General features: G+C 47.0%; 1 protein-coding gene across 8 annotated transcripts in view; it reads left to right on the top strand.

Moving 5' to 3' along the window:
* Nucleotides 1–24,727, top strand: part of ST6GAL1 (ST6 beta-galactoside alpha-2,6-sialyltransferase 1) — a 147,805-nt gene extending 123,078 nt beyond the window's left edge. For 7 of the 8 annotated variants that reach the window (XM_082840528.1, XM_082840529.1, XM_082840530.1 and 4 more), the window contains 3 exons: nucleotides 17,959–18,057; nucleotides 19,280–19,454; nucleotides 21,886–24,727. In XM_082840528.1, the coding sequence (XP_082696654.1) occupies nucleotides 17,959–18,057; nucleotides 19,280–19,454; nucleotides 21,886–22,133 (522 nt within the window). In that variant the 3' untranslated portion in view covers nucleotides 22,134–24,727. Of the gene's footprint in view, nucleotides 1–17,958; nucleotides 18,058–19,279; nucleotides 19,455–21,338; nucleotides 21,464–21,885 lie in introns of those variants that run through there. The other variant, XM_082840535.1, reaches the window with a different exon arrangement.
* Nucleotides 24,728–25,107: the final 380 nt, after the last annotated feature.

Here is a 25,107-nt window from a genome sequence, read left to right as displayed (position 1 = left end):
TCCCAGCAATCCCTTCACTGCCTGACCTTCAGGAACTCACCACCTGGGCAGAAGCTGCTTCCTGCATGGCCTGCTTTCCATCTGAGGCCCACAGTCCTAGGAACCTTTTCGTGATGGGACTTAACTCCTTTGCAAGAGGCCACCATCTTGTTTTCGATTCTTCTAATCCTTCTGTTATTATTTGGGTGATGATGATGTTGTCACTTTCTAACACTGTAACATCCTCCAGCAGCCTCTCTGTGCTTCTAATACCTGTTTCTGTTCAGCCTTACGTTTGGGGGTTCTACATTACTTTTATGATAAGCTATAAGAGGGCAGGTTAAAAAAAATAGATTCGTCGGCAAGAGAGTCTCTGGAGCAAGTGGTACTTGAGCTAGACTTTGAGAGATGGGCAGGATCTAGAGAAACAGCACTAGGAAGGCATCCAAACAGTGGGATTGGCAGGACAGAGCCGCACAGGAGACGAGGGGGCACTCAGACAGCCCTGGCAGGGTGGGGATGGGTCTGGACTCGTGCTGCATCGCAGAGGGAGGTGAGGCTGGGGCTTCATGGCCGCTCAGACTCTGGTGAGTCTGGAAGATCAGGCAGAGGGGCTGGGATGAGCTCGCCCTTCTCTCTCCTGTCCCTTCTTGTGCCGCAGTCACAGAAACCTGGAGCTGGAGGGCTCCCCAGGGAATGCAAATGCCTAACTTCTGCTTCTGTATAAGATGGTACCTAAATACCCAGGAGAAAGGTGTACTTACCCTTGCTTCCTAACACAAACGGGGATGGTGCTGCGCAGAGCACAGTGGTGAGGACAGAGACTGCAGCTAGCCTGACTGCCGTTGAAACCAGCTCTGCCTCTCTTAGCTAAACGATCACGCCTAAGCTCCTTATGCCTCTGTGAAGAGGGGAGAGGGGAGAATAACTACCTCCTCACAGGGTTGCTGTGAGGAGTAAGTGAGAAGATCCACGCAAAGCATTTAGCGGCCGGCGCTTATGCATAAGTGTCACCTGCTCTGATATTTATGTGTGCGGAACTGCGGTGGGTGTGGGGGGTACGTTGGTGAGCGAAACAGACTCAGCCCTGTTCTCGTGACACCATCCAATAGTCATACAAACAAATATAAAGTTACAACAGACAGCTACAGAGGAGAGGGTTAAGGTGCTACCAGAGCCCATAAAGGGGCATCTTCCCTAGGCAGGGAAGTCAGGACGAAGTGAGGAGGTGATTCTCCACCGCGCCTGAGGAGTAAGGGTAGACGGCGAGAAGTGGGAGAAGAGGCAGCAGCGTGGGTGAGGCCTGTGTGGAAGGGAGCTGGGACGCACCAGGACCCGGGAAGAGGTGAGTCTGGGTGGTGGGGATGTAGAGAGGGACGAGGCTGAGGGTGAGGAGGAGCCAGGCCATGGTGCCTGTTTTCTTCTCTGAGGCATAGCCAGACTTGCGTTTTGTAAACCCCTCTGGCTTCCATCTGATCAGTGCAGTGGGTGCGGTGGATGGACAGACACACTTAGGGGGCTCTTGCAATCGTGTGGACTAGCAATGCTGGCAGTTGTGCCAGAGTGGAAATGAAGGGGACTGTGAGGAAAGAATGGATTTGAGAGCTACTCAGAGTGTGCAGCCACCAGGCTGTAGTGTGTGGTTGGGCGTGAGAGGTGAAGGGAGGGGGGCCACAGGTGCGCCTGGGTTTCTGGCTTGCGTAACTGGCCAGCTAGTCACTGAGAGGGGAAGGAGTACTGGCAGATGTTTTGGGTTGTGAGGGGCGGGTAGGGTCAGAGAGGCGGGCAGGGATCAAAAACGTGGTTCTGCATATGGTTGATCTGAGCTGCCTTTTACGTGTCTGTGAAGAGAGGTCCAGTAGGCAGTTATAGAGATGGGACTGGAGTTCAGTGGAAAGGTCTGGGCTGCAGATGAGGGTTTGTGAATCGTCTCTATCTATGTGGCAGTGAAACAGTGAGACCAATTGAGGGCACTAGAGGGAGTGTAGAGAGAGGAAAAGTCCATGCAGGGGGTTTGGGTAATGAGAGCGGCGAGAAGGAGGTCAGAGCCATCAGACGCTGCTGAGACGCCAATTTAGATGAAGATTGAAAAGCATCGTTCTCTCCTTAGCAAAATGGAGGCCACTGTTGGCCTCAGCGACAGCCGTTGGGGAGAGCGGTGAAGCCAGATTGGAGAGTGTGGAGGAGTGGGGAGGGAGGAAAATGTGGAGAGTTCTTGCAAGAAGGCTGGCTCCGATGGGCAGAGAGAAATAGGGCAATAGCTATAGAGAGTTGAGGGTTCCGGGGCCAGTTTTTGTTCTTTTCATTTTTTAGATTGCAGAGAATTGAGTATGTTTAAAAGTCAATGGGGGGCTTCCCTGGTGGCGCAGTGGTTGAGAGTCCGCCTGCCGACGCAGGGGACACGGGTTCGTGCCCCAGTCCGGGAAGATCCCACATGCTGCGGAGCGGCTGGGCCCGTGAGCCATGGCTGCTGAGCCTGCGCGTCCGGAGCCTGTGCTCCGCAGAGGGAGAGGCCACGACAGTGAGAGGCCCGCGTACCGCAAAAAAAAAAAAAAAAAAAAAAGTCAATGGGAAGACAGTCACAAAAGGAAAATCACTGTATGATTCCACTTATACGAGGTCCCTGGAGTGGTCAAGCTCCTAGAGACAGGAAGTAGAATGGTGGTTACCAGGGCCTGAGAGGAAAGAGGAATACTTGTTTAATGGATCCAGAGTTTCAGTTTCAGAAGAAGATGAAAGAGTTCTAGAGATGGATGGTGGTGATGGTTGTATAACAGCATGAATGTACTTAATGCCACTGAACTGTACACTCAAAAATGGTTAGAAGAGTGCATTTTATGTTATACATATTTTGTCACACACACAAATTTAAGTCAATGAGGAGAAAACCAGTTGATAGAGAAACTGAATATACTTAAAAGAGGAGATAATTAAGTCAGTGGTGGGAGTGGTGGATCCAAAGCCTAGTGGAGGATTAACCCCAGCAGGAGGGGTCAGGAGGGGTCAGAAGGGAAGAAGGATGCAGGGGAGTAGCTGGAGGCCGTCTCTAGTGGAAGGATGACGGGGCTTCAATTTTCTCTGCAAAGTAGGGTACAGAGAAAAGGAGGCTTTTCATAGGGAGGCTGAGGGGAAGAGAGGTTTCAATAGAGGAGGTTTGAGCCAAGAAGGTTTGAAATTGTCATTGAGGAAAGAGTAAACCAGAGGAATGGAGTAGGGTCTCCAGGCCATGCTAGCCGCTTCGAGGTTGGGGAGCGTGGATTCAGAGAGAAATCCAGCTGTTTGCTCAGGGGTGGTATGGTCTGCAGGTCAGTAGGAAGCTGCAGGCAAGAGAGGGAGCACAGAGGAGGCCTGGAAATTCTCTTGGATTCGAGAGGCTACTCCCTTCTCGGGCATCTCTTCCAGGTGTTTAGTGAAGGACTAACCCTCAATCCTCAAAGATTCTGAAACTTTAATTTCTAGCAATTGCTCTCCTGGGTATATATCCAAACAAAACAAAAACAATGCTGAGAAAAGACACATGCACCCCAATGTTCACTGCTGTACCATTTACAATAGCCAAGACATGGAAGAAACCTAAGTGTCCATCAACAGATGAATGGATAAAGAAGATGTGGTACATGTATACAATGGAATATTACTCAGCCATAAAAAAGAATGAGATTTTGCCATTTGCAACAACATGGATGGACTTGGATGGTATTATGCTAAGTGAAATAAGTCAGAGAAAGATAAATATTGTATGATATCACTTATATGTGGAATCTAAAAAATAAAACAAACTAGTCAATGTAACAACAACAACAAAAACAGACTCACAGATACAAAGAACAAACTAGTGGTTACCAGTGGGGAGGGGCAAGATAGGGGCAGGGGATTAAGGGGTAGAAAACTACTAGGTACAAAATAAAAAGCTACAAGGATATATTGTACAGCACAGGGCATTTATTTTATAAGAACTTTAAGTGGAGTATAACCTTTAAACATAGTCACTATATTGTGACTGAAACATATAATACTGTTCACCAACTATACCTCACTGAAAGAAAATAAAGCCAAGGTAAGGTTGCCTGGGAATTAAGAGACAGACCTTGATCGAATTTCTCCCTCAGTACCTAACTGCGTGAGTGACTTGAGCAAGTCGCCTTATCTTTCTGAGCCTCAGTTCCCTTATTTGTAAAGGGAAATAAGAAAAGTTGCCCTGCTGGGTCTTTGTAGGATCCAGTGAGATTACTGAGCGTGGAGCATGTCACTCAGAGGCCCTCATGCTGAAGCAAAGGCTGTGTAAAGGGTGGCCGTTGTCCCTAGTGCAGCGTGAAGGCCTGCCTGTGTCTGCTGGGCAGTCACTGTGCCCTCCCATTTCCCAGGCAAGTGGGCATCTTGGCTCCCAGCAAGGATGTCAGCCAGCTTGGGGATGCTTCAGAGGTGCCCAGCAGAAGGGAGAAAATTAAAGGATAATTTTCAGGAAAAAGTAAGCTCATGACTATCATAGTGTCTGTTTTATTCATATGAGGAGGGAACCAGGCAGATGTTATAACCGGTTCAGAGGAAAAGTCAAAACAGTACAAAATCTGAATAAAGGAATGCAACTGTTTTTTGTCACGAGGTGGGCAGGAGGAAGAGGGAATTTAACTGAAACTCTACTGGGCAAGGTTGAATAAGCGTGTCTGTAGTTCACTACAACTTACAAAGCGCTGCGAAACAGCTCTCACAGGATTAGAATCTGATAAAGAGGAAGGGAGTGCTGCAGACAATGCGTAGCTCTCCACTGAGGTACAGCATGTTTTCCTGCACGTCTGGATGGCTGTGGTCCCTTTGCCAGGGCTGAGAGGGGGTGGATAACTTCCCAGGGTGCCCAGTCCACTCTCAAGAAAGCCCTTCCCATCCTCTTCAGGCACGCTGACCCTCCTTCCTCTCTTCCTGTAAGTGGCACTAAACATCAAGCCTGTTGCTTTAACACTGGTCACGGGCAGCCGCGTGACCTTGCTCCTTGTGATACTGACATGTGACTGATGCCCTTCTATTATGGCCCTTTCTCATATTGGTATCCTGGGAAGCTGGCAGTCTGTCTCCTCTATCTTTTGTCCCAGTTGGTTATCCCAGCTGTTTTGTGTCTGTTTCCGGGCAAACTGAGTCGCCACCATCGCACCCAGACAGCACTTGGCACCCCAAAGTTCCTGGAGGAATAGCCGTGGGTTTGGTAAATTGTGCTCATTTTCTTCCCAGAGGGAGAGCTCCTCTGGACGGCAGCTGGGCCCGGTTTTGTTTGTTCAGCTCCCAGCCTCCTCACATGCAGAGGACAGCCTTTTGTGCATCTGGCCTGTGACAAAGCCATGGAAAACAAAGAGGTGGTTTCTAATTGAGAAGATGACTTTTTAAAGAGAATGGTGTCATACCGTGAAGTTTCAGCAGCTCTACGCAGGCATCTATGTACCAGGTGTTGTTATGAGATTCCATAGGGAAACCACATAGAGCTAAATGTGGGTCTTTAAACAAATTCAATTGTGACTCTAAGTGTAAAGGTTTCGTGAGACTCAGCTGAGCCCCTGCTGGGCCCAGTGGCTTCCTTAGAAGCTCTTGTACAGGTTTGGGAAGAGAAAACCTACACCCTGTGCATAGTGATACGTGGACTGGACTTCACCCAGGGCATTGCCAGATCACTTAATGGGGCTTGAGATATTAGCTGATGCCACTTACTAAATACTTCTGTTGTCTAAGGGCCATACCTGTCTTACCACATTTCATGACAACTCTGTGAGGTGTGGCCACAAAACACCATTTTAGATAAAGACACTAAGGTTCAAAGAGTTGAAGTGAGTTACTCAGCGTAGCACAGAAACTAGTCGAGGTGGATCTGGATCTAGGTTTGTTTGCCGGTGGTACATTAACTCCCCTGAGCTTTCTTTAAGCGTTTCTAGGTCGCTGATATTTTTCAGAAACAGAGAAGGGGCTCGACTTGATGATATTGGACACAGGGTGCCTTCTTACTCCAAACCTCTGGGTCATAAGTGGCTTTCAACGTGCCAGAGCTGCCCTTGGTCTTCTCTTCCTTGTGTAGCCCAGCCCATCCATCTGGTGTGCAGCCAGCTACCTAGATTCCATTCAGTCAATCGAATAAGCTCCCTCGAGACCCTGCCTAGTATGGGGGAAGAGCAGGAGAATGCAACGCTCTCCTCCTCATAAGGGCTTCCGTTTAGTTGAAGAGAAGAAGACACACCCTGCTCCCCAACATACACACACACACAAAGCCAGTAGAGGTGCTGTGCGGAAGCAGAGTATATTCTTTTTGCATGAGTTTGACTATTTTAGATACCTCATGTAAGTGGAATCGTGCAGTATTTGTCCTCTGTGTCTGGTTTACTTCACTCAGTATAATGTCCTCCAGGTTCATCCATATTTGTCATATTTGGTAGAATTTCCTTCTTTTTTGATGCTGAGTAATATTCTATAGAAGCAGATTGTTGAATGGTGGTTGCCAGGGGCTGGGGTGAGGGACAGATGGGGAGTTGCTATTCAATGGGTATAAAGTTTCAATTGTGCAAGATAAATAAGTTCTTAGAGATCTGCTCTACCTTGTGCCGATAGTTAACAGTACTTTATTTTGCACTTAAAAATTTGTTAAGAGGGTAGATCTCATGTTAGGTGTTCTTACTGCAATGAAAAAAAAGCAGGGTGTACTCCAGTGTGGGGCCGATACCCCCGGCCTGGAGTTCTTTGGCATGGAGTTCTTTCTGTGAGGGCACTACTGAATCTTGAAGGGAACATTCAAAACCTATATTTAATTTGTGGAAAATAGCTATCTTTAAAATAACCTGCTGTCTGACCTCACACCACATTTCAGCTCAGTCACCACGTACAACCAGTGCTTACATCAGAATCTCACTCAGTCCTCAAATGTCTACACTTTGAGGTCATTTGCTAGGAATTTTTGCATCTGTGTTCATAGGGGATATAGGTTTGTAATTTTCCTTTCTTGTTATGTCTGTCTGTATTTTTGATATCAGAGTAATGCTGTCTTTGTAGAGTGAGCTGGGAATGGTTCGTCTAAAATTTTCTGGAAGGGTTTGTGTAGAACTGGTATTACTTTTTTCCTGAGTGTTTGGTAGAGTTCACCCGTAAAGTCATCTGGGCCTAGAATTTACCTTGTGGGAAGGTTTTTAGCTACAAATTCAACTTCTTTAATAGACACAGGGTTATTCATGTCACTTGTTTCTTCTTCCCGAGCTTTGTTAGTCTATATCTTTCAAGAAATTTGTTCATTTCTTCTACGTTATCGACTTTGTTAGCATAAAGTTGTTCATAATATTTCCTCATTATCCTTCTAATATCTGTGGAATAAGATGTGATGTCTGAAGTGACATGACATCCTTTAAGGTGATCCAAATGGTATTGGAAATCCCAGAGCCGAAAAGGACTTCGGAGATCAACTAGCCATTCATTCATTTCAGAATGAATTACTGATCACCTGCTCCATACCAGACTTTGTGAACAGGGCTAGAACTCAGCTGCCAACAACAGCAGTAAAACAGAAACAGACATGCTCCCTGCCTTTGTGAAGCTCAGGGTCTTGCCTGATTGTTTCATTTTACAAATGAGATAACTGAGGCCTGAGAGGAGAAGGTGAGCTGTACAGTTGCACAGAGCACAATGGCAGGCCCATGTAGGCTGAAGCCTTCCTAACGGCCTGTCCAGGACTCGTTCCTGGCTCTCTGGTGACACATTCTAAGTCCATGTTTTCTCACTCCCATCATATAATTTATCCATCTCATTTATCACTTAGCTCTCCCACTATGAGAGGAGGCATTTTGGGCCTGTTTTGTTCATTGATGCCCGATGCCCAAGTGCCCAGGATAGTGCCCATTACGTAGTAAATGTGCAAGAAATATCTGTTAAATGAAATATAGTCCAAAGAACCTTCTGTTCACTCAGTGGATTGCCTCCAAACTTCGTTTTTTTAAACTTTTTATTTGAAAATACTTGAAAACTTCCAGAAAAGTTGCAATAATATGACAAATACAAAGAATGCCTATATACCATTTATCCAGATTCACTTATATTTTCATTTCACCCCATTGCTATATCATCTGATCTATCCATCTTTCATATTTTTTTTCATTTGAGAGTAAGTTGTATACATTGCAGACATCAAGCCCTAAATATTTGTTACAGACCGAAAGTTTACAGCTCTCCCACAAATTTTATGTTGAAGCCCTAACTATCCAATATGGTAGTATTTGGAGGGAGGTGGGGCTTTGGGGAGAGAATTATGTTTAGATGAGGTCCTGAGGGTGGCGCCCCCATGATGAAGGGATTAGGATCCTTATAAGAGGAGGAAGAGGGACCAGAGCTCGCTCTCTCTCCGCCATTAAGGACACAGTGAGAAAGTGGCCATCTGCAAGCCAGGATGAGGGCCCTCACCAGGAACCAATCTGCTGGCACCTTGACCTTGGACTTCCCAGCCTCCAGAACTATGAGAAATAAATATCTGTTGTTTAAGCTACCCAGTCTATGGTATTTTGTTATCGCAACCTGAGCAGACTATGATTTTTTGGTACCGAGAAACAGAGTGCTGCTGTAACAGATACCTGAAAGTGTGCAAGTGGCTTTGGAACTGGGAAACTGGTAGAAGCTGGAGGAGTTCTGAAGGGCACGCTAGAAATACAGACAGAGGGAAATTCTGGTGAGGACTCAGAAGGAAAACAGGAGAGCTGGAGAGAACGCCTCTTTTTTTTTTTTTTTTTTTTCGGTACGCGGGCCTCTCACTGTTGTGGCCTCTCCCGTTGCGGAGCACAGGCTCCAGATGCGCAGGCTCAGCGGCCATGGCTCACGGGCCCAGCCGCTCCGCGGCATGTGGGATCTTCCCGGACCAGGGCACGAACCCGTGTCCCCTGCATCGGCAGGCGGACTCTCAACCACTGCACCACCAGGGAAGCCCGAGAACACCTCTTTTTAGAGAAGACAAATAATCATGAACAGAACGTTGGCAGAAATATGGATGATAAAGGCCATTCTGGTGTGGTCTCTCAGATGGAAATGACACGAGGAACATGTTATTGACCAGTGGAGAACAAGTGACCCTTGTTATAAAGTGGCAGAGGGCTTGGCTGAACTGTGTTCTAATGTTTTGTGGAAGGTGGAACTTGTGAGTGAAGAAACTGGATATTTAGCTGAGGCAATTTTTAGAAATTGCCTTAGGGAAAGCACTGAAGGAGTGGCTTGGTTCCTCGTGACTGCTTTTAGTAAAATGTGAGAGGAGAGAAGTGAATTGAAGAAGGAATTGTTTAGCAAAAAGGGAACAGAACTTAAAGATTCGGAAAATTCTCAGCTTATCTATATTGCAAAAAATGAGAAAACTTGTTCTGAAAAAAACTGTAAGAGGATAGCCCAACAAGCATTTGATAAAACGGTCAGTGTGGGAGTGAACCACAGACCTAATCAGCCACCCCAGCAGAAACACTGCTAGTGTCAACTGAACGAGTGTGGATACAGGACAAAATGAAGGCAGGCTGTCAGACTTAGATTCTACAGGACCAAACTATAGAGCTCTTTGCCCGCAAACATATACCATTCTTCAAGACAAGGGAAGAATGAACCCAATGGTGATTCAGAGACCATCAGGGCTGCCTCCTTGGTTTCAAAGGGGGCAGGGCACTGCCTTGACCTCAGTAGGCCATATGGCAGCTGCCCAGGGCCTTCGGGGAGTGACTCCTACCCGGCAGAGCCACGCAGGTGGGACTGATGCCCCACCACGTCTATAAGGCAGAGCATCAAACCAGAGAGGATTATTCTCAAGCCTTAAGATCTAATGGTATGTACTTTGCTAGGCTTAGACTTTCTTGGAACCTGTCACTTCTTTCTTCCTTCTAATTTCTCCCTTTTGGAATGAGAATCTCTACCCTATGCCTGTTCCGCCACTGTATTTAGGAAACACATAATTTATCCAGTTTCACAGGTTCACAGCAGGAGAACAGTTTAACTTCAGGTTGAATCGTTTTGCTCTCTTCTGGTTTAGATAATAATATTTAGATAAGACTTTGGACTTCAGCCTTTAGAGTTGATACCAGAATGAGTTAAAACTTTTGGGGATGTTGGGGTAGAATTAATGTGTTTTGTATGTGAGAAGGACATGATTTTGGGGGATACAGGGGTAGAATGTTATGGACTGAATGTTTCTCCCCCAAATTCATATGCTGAAGTCCTAACCCCCAATGTGATGGTATTTGGAGATGGGGCAAATGGGCAATAATTAGGTATAGAAGAGGTCTTGAGGGAGGGGCTTCCACGATGGGATTGCTGTCCTCATAAAACGATAAGGAGAGAGACTAGAGCTTGCTCTCTTTCTACCATGTGAGGACACAGGGAGAAAGCAGCCATCTGCAAGCCAGGAAGTGGGCCCTCACCTGGTAGCTGAATCTGCTGGCACCTTGATCTTGGACTTCCCAGCCTCCAGAGCTGTGAGAAAGAAATGTCTGTTGTTTAAGGCATCCAGTCTGTGGTATTTTGTTATAGTAGCCTGAACTGACCAAGATAATACTTTAATGTGTACTTCCTAAGAATATGTCTTATGTAACCAAAATATAGTTATCAACTGCATACATTTACACTGATACCATACTGTAATCTGGCTGCATTGCAGTTTTGTTAATTGACCCAATAATGTCTTTTATGGCATATTTTTTCTTCTAGCACAAGATCCAGATTAGGATCACGTGTTGCATCTAGTTGTTAGGCCTCTTTAGTCTCCTTCAACCTAGAATATTTCCATATCCTCTGTCGTTTAAGACACTGACATTTTTGAGGAATAAAGTCCTTCTTTAAAGTTTTTTTAAATTTAGGGTTTATCTGATGCTTTCTCAGTATTAAATTCAGTTTCTGCATTCCTGGCTGGAAAACTACACAAATGACACTGTATCCTCCTAAGAGCATCATATCAGGAGGCATCCAGTGTCCATCTGCCTTCAGCTTGGATATGGTGTTGTTTGATTTGGCCACTGTATAATTACATTTTTCCCTTGCGGTCTATGAGTGAACACTTTTAATACTGTGCCATTATTCTGCTCCAGATCAAAATTCCCTCCTACGTTTAACATGCATTGATCACTTTTGCCTGAGCCAGTCTTTACTATGATGGCTGAAAAATGATGGGTCTTTTAACTTCAGCTCTCCCTTCTCCATGTAATCCAGCTGGCACTCAGAATTTTATTATAAGCAAGAAGCCTCCCTTCTCCTCCTCCATTTATTTCCTTCCTCCCTCCCTCCCTCCCTCCTTTCCTCCCTCCCTTTCTTTCTTCTTTCTTGTCTTTTTGTATTTGTTTTTGGTAAGAACTCAGAGATTCCTATATTTTCAATGGTTTCTAATTCATTACGGTTCTGAACTACTTAGGTGTTCAACTTGTCCCAGATCTGGCTAGTGGGAGTTCCTTCAAGCTGGCTCTTGTTTCCCCATGACATGCATGCCCTCATCATTTTTTAAAATACTTCTATACTTTCTGGCATAACAAGATGTTCCAGTTCATTTTGTAACCTATCTGTTGGGTTTTTAATATTTCATCTTTATTAATTTTATCCTGAATGCACACACAAAGTGTTCTGGCTCAGAGACAGATTTCTTATTTAAATACCTTAGAGTAAGTAAGAAGTGCATTAGTCTCCGCTTACATTCTTATTCCTAGTGCAATGCAATAAGAGCCAGGCCAATTATCCTACATGAGTAGCCAGGTACCCTATAAGCAAGGGACAAAAAATAAGTCATTTTTTCCCCTTGCTTATAAAAGGCAGGAGGTAGCTGAACAAGAGTCCCCTTCTTACTCCAGCCCTTTGGAATATAAATAAACTTACCTAGAGCTGTCCCTAAGTTCCTGGGCTCTTTCCTCCTGCTCCGGTCTTCCTGGTCTCTTAGAATATCTTTGTATTAACCTAGAGATATAGTCTGAGCTATAACCATTTAGCTTCTTGGGGGAGATAAGCGAAGTTTTACTATGTTTTGAGTCAGAGAAGAGCAATTAACTAGACAAATAGCTATCGATTTTATTCTCATTGTTTACAAAGAGTCTCAGGAATCTGGGGCTTTCTGCAGGAGTGCCGAGAGATCCTGGGAAGTTTTATTTCCCCATACTATCCTACCCTACTTCTGGGATATGCCAGTTTTTCCCAAGGAGCCCTGGTTCCTTTAAGTGAAAAATGGTATTAGAGACCAAGATCTAGGTACTAGATATGTTCATGCCTAACGAGGTTGTCTTTGCTTCTTGGCCCTTTCAGCAGGTAGAGGAAATATATGCATGTACACACACAATACTCATACATGTGTATTCATTCATTTACACATATGCATACGTGTGTATGTATACACACCTACATAGACACATGTATATACATGCAAAGATACCTATTTTAGAAATGATAGACTTAAATTGATACCTCAGTCTTTCCACATGAAGGTATTCCTTGCCTTCCCCATTGTGTATTTGTAACCCCCCCTTCTTTCAAAGTGAGAATCCCCCTTCTAACAACATCAGCACACTGATTTATTTGCTCGTATCTATAGTACATCTAAAGTAATTTGAAGATTGTTTTGCGTATCTCTACATAAAACAAACCTATCAAAGTTTAGGATTTGTTTGCAATTCTCTTTCACACCCTGCCCAAGACTGAGGGGATATGGCCAAATAATGAGGTAACCCTAAGTTACCTCGATTAGTCCTGTTTCTCTTCACTTCGATTATGAATTCATTTGAAATTCAACTGTATTCATTTTGTTCCAGTTCTAGGTTTTCCTTTTCCTTACTTAAAAAAAAAAAAATACACAGAATATTAACATGCTTCCAAAATTCAAAACTATCCAAAAAGGTATCCAAAAAGGTGAGTGTTACTCACTCCTGAATTCCTTCCACCCTGTTTCACCACCACCCTTTGTAGGTAACTGACTACTGTTGTGTGATTTATACTTCTATGTTTCTATTTGTAAAGACAAATACATATATAAATACATGTATGTTTTAATTCACCTTACTCCTTACAAAAATGTAGTAGACTATATATGCTCTTTTACACTCTGCCTTTTCCCAGTACCTTCTGGAAACTACTCTATATCAGTTCATAGAAATCTTCCTCATTCTTTGTTGCAGCTGCATAGTACTGCTTTGTGGGGGAGTTTCACAGCTTATTCTTTCAATCTCCTTTGCTTGAACATTTAAGTACTTTCCAACATTTACTTCCTCTAATATATTATGGTTCTTTGGATGACCTTTCCTGTGATTCTAGGTAGAATTACGGGCCCCTCTGATTTGGGGTTTGTGGTGGGTTTCAATTTGTGGTGCCCTTCTGTTTAGCACTTCCCTGTCCAGGTCCAGTTTACAATGGTCAGGCCTTCCCTTAAGGCCCAGAGCCTTCATATCATTTTTCAGGTCTACGGAAGACCTTGAAGACCTCTTTTTCTTCCTAGAGCACTAGCTAGCTTTGCAACTGTGGCAAATTTGCAAATCTGGCGGCCAGAACACAAACTTTATCGTCCCTTAACATTTCTGAAAGATTGCCTAGTACAGTGGGAGGTCAGACATACTTTGATTTGCAACCCAGCTCCATCCCTTCCTAGCTGTGTGATCTTGGGCCAGTTTCATAACCTCTCAGAGTTTCCTTTTCAAGCCCTGTTTGGGGCTTGGAAATATTGTGAGGGGTAAGCGAGAAGACATCGAACTGGACTGTTGTCTGAGTTTAACAAAACCACTAAGCCTAAACTCTATAGTTAAGAGATATCAATATCTACACATACACACACACACACACACACACACACACACACACACGGTGTATTAGTTTCCTAGGCCTGCCATGACAAAACGCCACAGATGGGGTGGCTGAAACATAGAGATTTATTTTCTCAGTTCTGGAGGCCAGAAATACTAGATCAAGGTGTCATCAAGGTTGGTTTCCGACAAGGGCTCTTCCTGGCTTATGGATGGCCACCTTCTCTCTATGCCATCACATGTGCATGTCGGTTGGGGGGAGAGAGAGAGATCTCTGCTGTCTCTTCCTTTTTCTTATAAGGACATCAGTTTTATTAGATTAGGGCCCCATCCTTATGACCTTGTTTAACCTTAATTACCTCTCCAAAGGCCCTATCATCTCCAATATAGGTACACTGGGGGTTAGGGATTCAACATATGAATTTGGTGCGGGGGGACATAATTCAGTTCATAACAGAGGGGAAGAAAGATCTGGTAAGATAAAAGACATATTCACAGTGGGAATATCTGAAGAATGCAGTTATGCATGATTATTTTCTTCTATATGTATGTAGATAGATTGTGTGTGTGCGCGCGCGCACATGCGTGCGGATTCCTGTATTTTCTAACTTTCTGCAGTGACTATTTCTTACTTTATGACTGGAAAGTTTACTTTAAACAGGTTGCTAAACAGCAACAGTCCATCTCCCAAGTGTAGTCTTTTCCTGGCATGTGCTGCTTGGGGGCTCCGTTGCTCTGGCAATGACTTGCTTTCTTCATCATGAGGCCCTGGGGATCCCTGAACTCAGGTCAGACTGTGCATGTGGGTGAGTACAGGAGCATTGGAGAAGAGCTTTATTTTTAAGTCACTTGTGCTGCAGTTGGACAAATGACAGACTGAGATGTTGTCCAGACATGGCTGGTCACCCAGGCAGGGACTTACAGGATGGTCGTGTCCTAAAAATAAGGCACCTGGGGCCCAGAGAAGGTAAGTGAGTAGGGATAAATCAACTCATGAGTAGGGAAAAATCACCTGGTGTCAGGTCCTCTGCACAGAAAGAAGCATAGCTTAAGGCTTAGACTTTCAATATACCAGCAGATTTTTTTTTTGAGTGGGGGGTGGAGTGGGATGGGACAGGGAGTGAAATTGTAGAGTTCAGTCATGAAAGTCATGTAAAAAATAGTGTGAGGGTGTCCCACTTCCCCCTGGGGCCTCCCTGTCACCCGCTCAAACATGTCTACCTTGCAAAGCCTTGTCTGCCAGGATGCACACTCTGCCTTTGGACTATAGCGCTGAATTCCTGTGCTGTGAGTTACCGTGTTCTCCACAGAAAGAGGACAGTGCTTAATGTTGGAAGGTGTGGGGCCCCTCCTAGTTCCTGTGGCCGCTCACCTGTGGGACTCCAGGTCAGTTGCCTCATCCTTGAACTTCAAATCCCCACTCCACTACCAAAGGCACATAACAGCTGCTCTTCTTTCCAAGTTCTCGTTTTAGGAAATGGCCTGAGGTCCAGGAGTCACCTTGACCTCTTTTTTCTTCACTGTCAACAACCAGTTAGTCTACAAGCCTACAGCTGACAGTTGTAACTCTTTTTCATTTCCCCATCATTTTTTACTTAGGCTATAGCAGCAGCTTCTATCTGATCTCCTTTTCTGTAAAAACTTTAGTCCAGAACACGGGTCAGTTTGGATTCTTCTCACTTACAAGCCTTCACTGGTCCTATAATCTATTGAGGAAATGCTAAGCTCCCTGGTGTGGCCCCTGCCTACACTTCTCTGACCCCTTCTGGCTCTCCTTTTGAATCTGAGCCACTGGACAAACTGCAATTCCCAAAAAAGCTATTCACTCTACTAATTAGAATTAGGTTTGGCTGCAAGTGACAGGAATACTCTGCCCGCCTCTCAACACTAGCTTAACAAGATAAAAATGTATTTTTCACGTAAAAGAAGTCTAGAGTTGGTATGGTGTTCCAGAGAGTCAGGAACTCAAGCTTCTACTCCCTTGTGCATCTGCCATTCTAACATGTGACTTGCACTTCATGGTCCAAGATGGCTGCTCAAGCTCCAGCCATCACATCCACTTTTTGCCAGCAGGAAGGAGGAATGAACAAGGAAGGGCATAACCCTGACTCTAAGAACAGTTCCTGGAAGTCACACTTGCTTACACACCTTTGGCCAACATTTTGTCACATGGCCATACTTAGCTGTAAGAGAGGCTGGGAAATTTTTATTTCAGGTAGTCTTTATTTTAGGTAGCCATGTGTTGAGGTATCTGTTACCAAGGAGGAAAGAGAGGATGGGTATGGGGTGACACCTAGCAGTCTCTGCCATGTATTCTCACATCTGGGGATTTGCACACGTCGTTTCTTCTGTCCAGGTCCTCTTCCCTCTCCCTCCTCACTCCCTTGACTTGCCTAGTCTTATTTGTCCCTTAACATTCACTTACCTCATGGCCATCCTCACTCTGGCACCCTGTGACTGCCTGGGGGCTCCTTAGCACCCAGTACAACTGCACAATCTCTGGCCAGGGTGGGACCACCACCAATAGTTCTTGTTTCAAAGATACACTGAGGAAATGAGATGATATTCTTCAGGCTCCCAGGACCTTCCTACGTCTGGGGGAAGGTGTGGGGACGGGGTAGCTGAATGACCCTAGAGGCTCTTGGCAAATTGCCATCCTTGGTTGTACAGACCACCCATCTTCCCATAGTCATTCTTCAGATACTGCAGGGACATTGATTAGGTCTCAGCCTCCTCGTGATGGTGAGTGATCGAGGTGGGGAGGGATTTTTTTGGAGGGGAGCCATGCTGTGCGGCTTGCGGGGATCTTCGTTCCCCAACCAGGGACTGAAGCTGGGCCCCCAGGCAGTGAGTGCGCCGAGTCCTAACCACTGGACCGCCAGGGAATTCCTGGGGAGGGATTATTGTTGTGATTCTTGCTTTCAATTCCAGTCAATTCTTGTTTTGACTTCTGCCATTTGTTCATTTTACACCTGGGCAACATCATCTCCCACCTGCTTTTTAAGGTGACTGACAGCAGATCACACGAAACAACTCTGTCCCTTAAGAGGGACACAGCTTCTTTCATTGCTAAGCCTTCGGGGCCCCTTCTCTCTCTTTCTTACTCACTCCTGTGCCGCATTTGATCCTCAAGACACCTCCTGTTTGAGACAGCAGGGCAGTGTTACCTGCACTAGGCCTAGGGCGACCGTCTGACCTTCTCACGGTCATCAGACGAGTGGCAAAGCCAAGAACTGAGCCAGGTTTTTCTGTAATAAGTCTAGTAGTTTTCACCTTCTGCTGCCACACTTTTCATATTTTGGTAAGTACTTTAATTAACATTTCTGTTCATAATTTTTTCCCAAATTTAGCTTCTCTTAGGATAAATGCCAAAATGTAAAATTACTGAGTCAAAGGGTATACAGTAAATACTTTTTAATTTAATTTAATTTAATTTTTTCATCTTTATTGGAGTGTAATTGCTTTATAATGGTGTGTTAGTTTCTGCTTTTTTAAAAGGCTGTTAATGGATTTTGCAAAACTGATCTGTCCCATGGAGTCTTATCACAGTCACATTTTGCCCAGGCCAGCCTGACAGCAGGGGAGCCTGGGAGCGTGGGGAGGAGAGGAGCAGTGGCTGGTTCCCCAGCACGGTGCACGTGATCATTGCCCCAGCCTGGTGAGATTCTCACGTTTAAGCGTATGTTTCTGCATATGCCATGGTCCCTCCACACGAGCCGACTACTTCATTTGGTGCTCAACCACAGATACTGGCATCTGGTCCAGTGCTGCAGAAACCATGGCCTGTATTAGATTCTGAGATGTCCTGTGTCCGTCTCCATCATGCTTTGTAATAACTACGTGCTGAACTTTATAGGTGACTGAAGGGTTTTTCAGAGATCATTTTGGTTATATGAGATTCTGACTTTAAACCTCACCCCCCTGACTCCCATATAAGGTATGACTGCAGGGGACTATACCCAGAGCCATTTTCACTGTACCCTTGGCTCCAACAACCTCAAAAGTCTGAGTGGAACCCTTTCTACTCTATGGCTGATGAATTATGACAAAATGTCCTTTCAGGCCCACACAGTTCTCGCTGGCATCTTTGCCTTCTTCTTAAGTTACGTGCTGCACCAAAACTCAGAAGCTTCATGGGGCTCTGGGGCCTCAGGTGGTACTTATAATGTGTCAGGTATTACTACAAGCCAACAGTCACATGTAAATGTCCAGGTGACAGCTTGTCTGTTTCTTCCTGCAGTTGGTCACCACAGAAGGGCGCTTCCTCAAAGACAGTTTGTACAATGAAGGAATCCTAATTGTATGGGACCCGTCTGTTTACCATTCAGATATCCCAAAGGTAAGTGGGTGTCCATGGGAAATTGGGATTGAGTCACCTGTTTGTCTATTATAGATTTCCCTGTGGTCCTGGGTTTTAAAGTCACGGCTGACCTGGACCACACTGAGGGCTGGCTATTTCCATTTTAGGGCACCCCACTTCTGGACTAGCGGTTCAGAAGGATTCCTGTCCTGTACCAGTGCTCTCCATGCCCACCCTGCACTGCCATGTATTTGTCTCCCAATTATGGTCTGTACCAGGTGTAACAGTGGCTGGATTTCCCACCATCTGGGGTGGATTGTGTTCATGTAATACAATTATTATTCCTGACGGGCACCAGCAGGAATAGACAGTGGTTACTATCACTTCTATACGTAATATTACCACACTCTTCCCACACTTCCAATTTCCGTATGCTTCTCATTTCACTCTCATAGCTACATAAAGAAGTACATAGGTAGAAGCATGGTTATTCCCATCGTACAGAGGAGGAAAACAGAATATGTGCGCGTGTCGGGGGGTCACCTTCCCTGGGACTTGATTTGCTAAGCAGAGGGCCCAGATCCGCAACATCAGCTTTTCCAGAGAAGGAGAAAGAGTCTCAGTCCTGCTGGAGTCTAGCTTCTCCAGAACGACCCTCTCACTGTTACACACGTCAGCTGGCCTCTCCCTGATACGGGCTGCAGTGGCCACAGGAGAATGGCTTTAGGGAGGAGGGACAGAGAGCACTGTTCTTGGGACACTTAGTTCTTATGCTGGACACACCAATAGCTGATGGGCTCTGGTATCCCTGGCACTGTCCTCTCACTACCTCAGTTTCCAGTTTTGTGTTGATCTCACTTAGAACAGAAATTTGCCTGGGTCAGGTCAAGGACTGTGAATCCACAGATGTGGCAAGCTGTGCCCCCGTTTTCACCCCTTTAAAAAAGAGAGGTGGGGTTAGATAGGGCCAAGAGGCCCTCTCGGCTCTGATATCCTTCCCAGATTCTAGGATCCTGAAGTCTGACGCCGTTCCAGGGTCAACAGGCTCAAAGCTTGGTGAGCACAGGCTGTGTGCCGGCTCCCCCACTGTCGAGTGAGAGCTTGAAGTCCGGAATTGTCTTGATGAAGGGGCTGTGCCTCAGGGGTCTGCCTTGGTCCTTCCCCACCTCCCCTCAAGTCCTCAGACGAGGCTGACCCCCTGGGGGCAGCAGTGGCATCGGCACGTTGCTCTCCTTGAGAAGACCTCTTCCTTCTTCTTCAGTGGTACAAGAATCCCGACTACAGTTTCTTCGATAGCTTCAAGAGTTATCGTAAGCTTCATCCTGATCAGCCCTTTTACATCCTCAAGCCCCAGATGCCTTGGGAGCTGTGGGACGTCATTCAAGAAATCTCCCCCGAACAGATTCAGCCAAACCCCCCCTCCTCTGGGATGCTCGGTGAGTCCCTGTCTGGGGAAGGGCCTCTTGTGCTTGATTCTAGAACAGGTTAGCCTTCTACTGGGGTCTCATTCGTTCATTCGTTCGTCCGTTCACCACACAGTTGCTAGGTTTTGGCTGTGTTTGTACGCTGAGGCAAATTCCAGCTAAGACACAGAGGTCGATAAGATAGACTCCGCCTCCTTAATTTCAGGGTGGCCAGTGGGAGAGTTCAGTCAGGTGTCTGCGGCAACGTTCAGTTTGTGCCAGGAAAGAGTGACCAGCCTGCTGCCATAGGAGAGAGGACCCCCTTCCAGAGGGACAGTCTGAGAACTTGGCCCAGGCCTGGGAGAGGGGAGGATTTGGCAGGTGGAGATGGAGAAATGGGAAGCACAGACAAGAGGAGGCAAGAAAACGGGAGGAGCAGGGCTGAGATGCGGATGAGGCCAGCGAAGCACTTGCTTCAGGTGTACGATTGAAGGAGGTGCCAAGAAATTCAGAAACAAATGATATCTTAATACAGTATCTTTTTTAAAAAAAATCACAATTAATGCAAAATTTTATGATAGACAAAATATCAAAATTTAGATAAAGACAGGATCAATAATAATGTCGTTATTGTCCTGGGCCATATTAGAATCTGTGGAAAAAGGAAGAGTCAATAATATTTTATTCAGAATTTCTGTTCACCCTAGTGACCACCCTGGTTGTGGCCCTGAGAGAAGCCTGAGTGGTGAGGCTTAGCCGGGTTTGGGGGCCACGAATGGAGCTGTGGGTGCTGACATGGGGGTGGTCTGGGGTCAGAGTGCTGGGGGCCCTGCATGCTGGCTACAGACTTTCTTCTTGGACCTACTCCACACCTCTCCACCCTGATGGCCCGTCTGCCCTTCCCTCCCTTTCACTTTGAGTTCAGCTGGACCACGGGCACTTTCCACGAGCCTCCAGGGCTGCCTACGGCTCCCCGCCCCCCTCACGGTCCAGGCCCACCCATCTTCCCTACTGGACTGCAAAGTCCCTCAGGGCAGGGACTGCGTTTGCCTCATCCTTGTGGGTCTGGTGCAGGATAGCCCTGAGGCTAAACGTTCCTTGAGCAAACGAACAAATAAATGTTTACTATCAGAGGCATTTCCTGATAGATAGAGATGGAAGTGCTTTCAGCATCCCATCGTCTTCATGCCTTTCTCTTCCACTTTTGGATGGGTGCATTAGGGGGCTCTCCCTGGACCCCTTTTGAGCAGAAGTAGATGGAGAGCTTCCTGGGACACTTTCTCATTGCCCTACTGCCTGCCTTTGCCCATGCTATTCCCGCCACCGCCAGGCTTTCCCCCTTGCCCAGCCCTCATGGCCAGAGCCCCCCTGCCAGGCCCCATAGCAGTGCTCCAGGAGGTGCACCAGGACCCTCTCTCGTGGAGGGCTCCCTCCCATCATCTCTAGAAGCACTTCTGCTGTGTCTTCATCAGTTAGTTGCAGAGGTGTCTTTTCTCCCCCACTGAACCAGGAGGCAGCCAGAAGGCAGAGGTGGGGCTTTTCCCATGTCTGATTCTTCTAGAACAGAGTTGCTGCTAGCAGTTTACAGTTTTGCTGTTAGTGAGGACTGTTCATCATAAAGATTCCCTATATTTATGGTTGACAAAAGCAGTCTAGAGCCATGATGTTATTGCATCCTAATGATAGCCTATGTGGTAGGAAGAGTGGGTAAATCACCCCCTGGGGGCAGATGAAGAACCTGAGGCCCCAAGCAGGACGTGTCCGGCAGGAGATGAGCAAGCCAGGTGGGGACAAGCGTGGGTGGTGGCAGGCGTCTCCCACCTCTTGCTGGGTCTGCACCCTGAGTGTTCTGTACCCTCCCTGAGAGCACAACCTGGCCACACCCTCCCGGCTCTTGTCTCCCGCCTGACTGAGCAGAGCGCATCAGTACAGACCATGGCATGCTCCTGTGCCAACTGTCCCTCCTCCCACCTGAGGCACGAAGCCTTCCCTCCCCACGCTGTTCCTCCGGGTACTGATATAAGAAACGCCTCCCAAGTTACCATCTAAGAGGCTGTTCCAAGATACAGAGATGCTAGAAGGTAATATCTGCACTGAATGGTTCCGTCTCCTCAGTCACGTTGTCCTGTCTCTTCATATAGCTTATGGACAGTCATCAGTTCATTGACTGATGATGGAGCCCTCCAACCCATTAGTGTTTAGGGAGGACCTGCTGTGCACCAGGCCCTGACCTGGGTGCTGAGCAGGGCAGCACGAACCCTACGAAGGTACACAGGGCCCTGCACCCAGAGGAACAGCCTGCTGGACTGGCTTCCCAGAACAGCTCAGACTGGGAATCACACTCAGAAACTCCAGCCAGACCCCTCCCCAGATGTGGGGGCGTAAGCTGCTGGGCTCCCTGGGCAGCACTCTGGGGAGCTGGGGCGGGTTGCCGGGCAGGACTCACCTCTGCTCGCCTCTCCAGGCATCATCATCATGATGACGCTGTGTGACCAGGTGGACATTTACGAGTTTCTTCCATCCAAGCGCAAGACCGACGTGTGCTACTACTACCAGAAGTTCTTCGACAGCGCCTGCACGATGGGCGCCTACCACCCACTCCTCTTCGAGAAGAACATGGTGAAGCACCTCAACCGGGGCACGGATGACGACATTTACCTGCTTGGAAAAGCCACGCTGCCTGGCTTCCGGAGCATCCGCTGCGGAGCATAAGCTGCCCGGCCAGGCCCCCTCACCCTTCTCCATCAGGCATTTTACAGCTGGTCTCCTAGCCGCCCTGGGCCCAGGAAGGCTGTTCCTGAATGATCACCGCCTGCAGTCCAGGCAGCAAGAACCTTCAGGAATCCAAGGGCAGGGACCCAGGCCCAGCCTGCCCTTTTGTCATGGGGGTGTGTGAATCGAGAGCTTCCCGCCACACTCACGTACACACGCCTAGGATTCCTTCCAGTCAGAGTCTTCCTGCCCCTCCCCTGCACAGGTAAATGCGAGATCCACGCTTCCCAGGAGGGCTGCCAAAGCTGGGCTGCTTTCCCCACTGGAATGGTGTTATTCTTGCAAACCAGTGCTCTGTCAGCTTGAAATCTACACCTAGACACTGATTTCATGTTTTAAACAAACTCTCCCATATTATGATTGTGCCCATTACAAGGTGCCTCTGAGGGGCAAGTAAGCGTCACAAGGCATAGGAAACACAGTCAGTTCCTCCAGAACTACTAAGCTGCTCCTAAGGTCCACGCCCTGGGAGAGGCAGTGTTCCTATCACTCCGCTGGTCTGGCGGCCCTTGGCCTTGGTGCTGGTGAGCAAAGGGTCTTGATGCACCCACAGCCCTCTCCATGTGTGAGGAGATGAGAGTACAGAAAAGGTACCGTCTCCATCCTCAAGTTGCTTACAGCTCAGTGCGAGTGACCGAATGGATTCGGTGTGCTCAGTGCCCTGTGGGCTTGCAGCGTGGTGGGCTTGCTGTGCTGCCATCTTTGCACCAGCAGGGGCCACACACTTCCTGTGTCAGTGGGCCATAGAGGGCTTCATGGAGCTGGGGGCTGTGGAGTGGATTTTAGAAGAGGAAGAACATGTCAAGCAGATTCTGTCCGAGTCATCTGAGATGTGTTTTCCTTTCTGCCTTTATTACCCATATTTATCCGCTAAGAGCTGCCTGAATTCACATGAACTTCAAGTTATTTTTGAGGAAGCCCCTCCCTCATGTCTGAGGCAGCAAGTGCAGCCCCGTGACAGATGCCAGGCAAGCCAGATGCCAAAAGCCCGATTTCCCCGGGCTCGCCTGCTCTGAGCCTAGCCTACCCGCTGGGCGTGCACACCATATCCAGGTCTTCCTGTTGGATGCCTACCCCCACACCTCCTCCTGCAATCTTGTTTTTCCCTTTACTCTTCCTCCTCCAAAATTACTTTTAAGCATTTTCCACTTTAAAATACCCTCACCCATTTTTTTTTTTTTTTTGGACCTTCACGGGCCTTTTGTGAAAGGTCTCTCAGGGACTGGGAATGGGGTTTCCTAGGACTTAAAGTAGCTCTCAGAGGTCAGAACCCTGGAGATCATGACTGATTCTCACCAGGTGTATCAGATTGCTGTACCCTCCACCCCTCCCTGCAAGGGAGCAACACCAGAGTCTCCAGGCAGAGGCCTACCCACTGTGGTCTGTCTACTCACTCCCTGGACCATTGTGCTAAGTCCCCTCCCCCGATGGGGAGCCACACTGGACTGGACCAGGCTTCTGGACTCCCAAAGCTAGCCCTGTGTGCTCAAGGGCCTCGAATGTTTGAGCTCCAGACCAGCTGTTTTGGAGCTGGAATCCTCGTTCGCTGCCAAACCACTGGCTTGAGGAGGCAGTAGAAAGAGCTCTGGAGTGAGAAGCCCTGGGTTTTCAAAGTGATGTTCCCCTATTACTCGATATGCCACCATGGGCAAATTCTCCTCTCTGAGCCTCTGTTTCCACATCTGTAAAATGGGTGATAAGCCTGCTTCACAGGTGCTGTGACGGTTACCTGGCATATTGTAGGTGCTCAGTACATGCTGCATTCCTCCCTTCCTTTACTAAGGACCTGCTCTGTGCTCACATCTGGGCAGGACCCTGCTTTGAAGGCCAGAGAGGGGGCCTTGTCCTGAGGGAAGTTAATGTCCTATTGGGAGACTACACCTACCCTGCTTAGAACACCCTGGAAACCATCCGAGGGAGTGGAGGGTGCAGAACGTGCCCCTCCTCCTCCCTGCCTGCAGCTTAGGCCTGATCTGCTCGGGGATGGGCAGAGCACTGGGGCCACTGGCTGCTGTGTAACATGAGTCTTTTCCATTGTCTCTGGGCCCATGAATTCCTCACAATCTTTGAATCATGAGCACTGAGTGCAGAGGAAGGTGGCATTCCATCATCAGGAGAGAGATGTTGGTGTGGACACTAAGACTACACTGGGTAGATGCTAGCTTTTAGTTGTTATTATTAAGGGATCAAGTTAATTTCATTCTGTGCTTTCTCTACATGGAAACTGGTAGAATGCAAATAAGATGTGGATATTATCATTAGTCTGATAAGATGTTTAATATTTGTGACAGGTAATTTAAAAATTATGACCGAGTCCTGTAGGAAAGCCACTGTCTCTAAGGTGTTCTGTTTTCTTCAGTAGCCATCTGTTCATTCTATACCATGAGGTCCTGAAATCCTTCCGTCAATCAGATAAGCTATTGATATTGGTTTGGAGTTGAGACATCAGTCTCAGAAACTTCTGAATCATGACTAAGCTAATTCTGAATTACCCAAAGATTATGTAAAATTTTAAAATAAATGTTTTTGAAAAAGCTTGTCCCTCTTTTCTCACTTGCTAAGGGAACAACTGCTCATTGTCAATTCTTGTCTCCAAAGAGGACACAACTGGAATTCCAAACCCCCAAATCCTCCCCCACAAGCTCCTCTGGCCTCTTAGCCTCTCTTTTCAGCACTCCAGGAAAAGGAATGCTTACTTACGTGGCAGGACAGCATCTTTGAGATAGTGACTGGTTTATTTTCTTCCTTTTGCTCTTGCTGGGATTCAAATGATGAAGCTGTGGTTCATCCAACACCTCAGGGAAGGGCTGCAGGAGGGCAGAAAGCAGAATGAAAAAAAGGTTGGTTTCAAAAGCCTAAAACCCTTAAAGGAATGATGTCCCAAGGGAACAGCCAAATTGTTTACAGACAAATA

The sequence above is a fragment of the Leucopleurus acutus genome (genome assembly GCF_964270905.1).
Source record: "Leucopleurus acutus genome assembly, chromosome: 5".
Taxonomy (NCBI): domain Eukaryota; kingdom Metazoa; phylum Chordata; class Mammalia; order Artiodactyla; family Delphinidae; genus Leucopleurus; species Leucopleurus acutus.
Note: the sequence above shows the minus strand (reverse complement) of the source record. Positions and strands in the feature narration are given on the sequence as shown.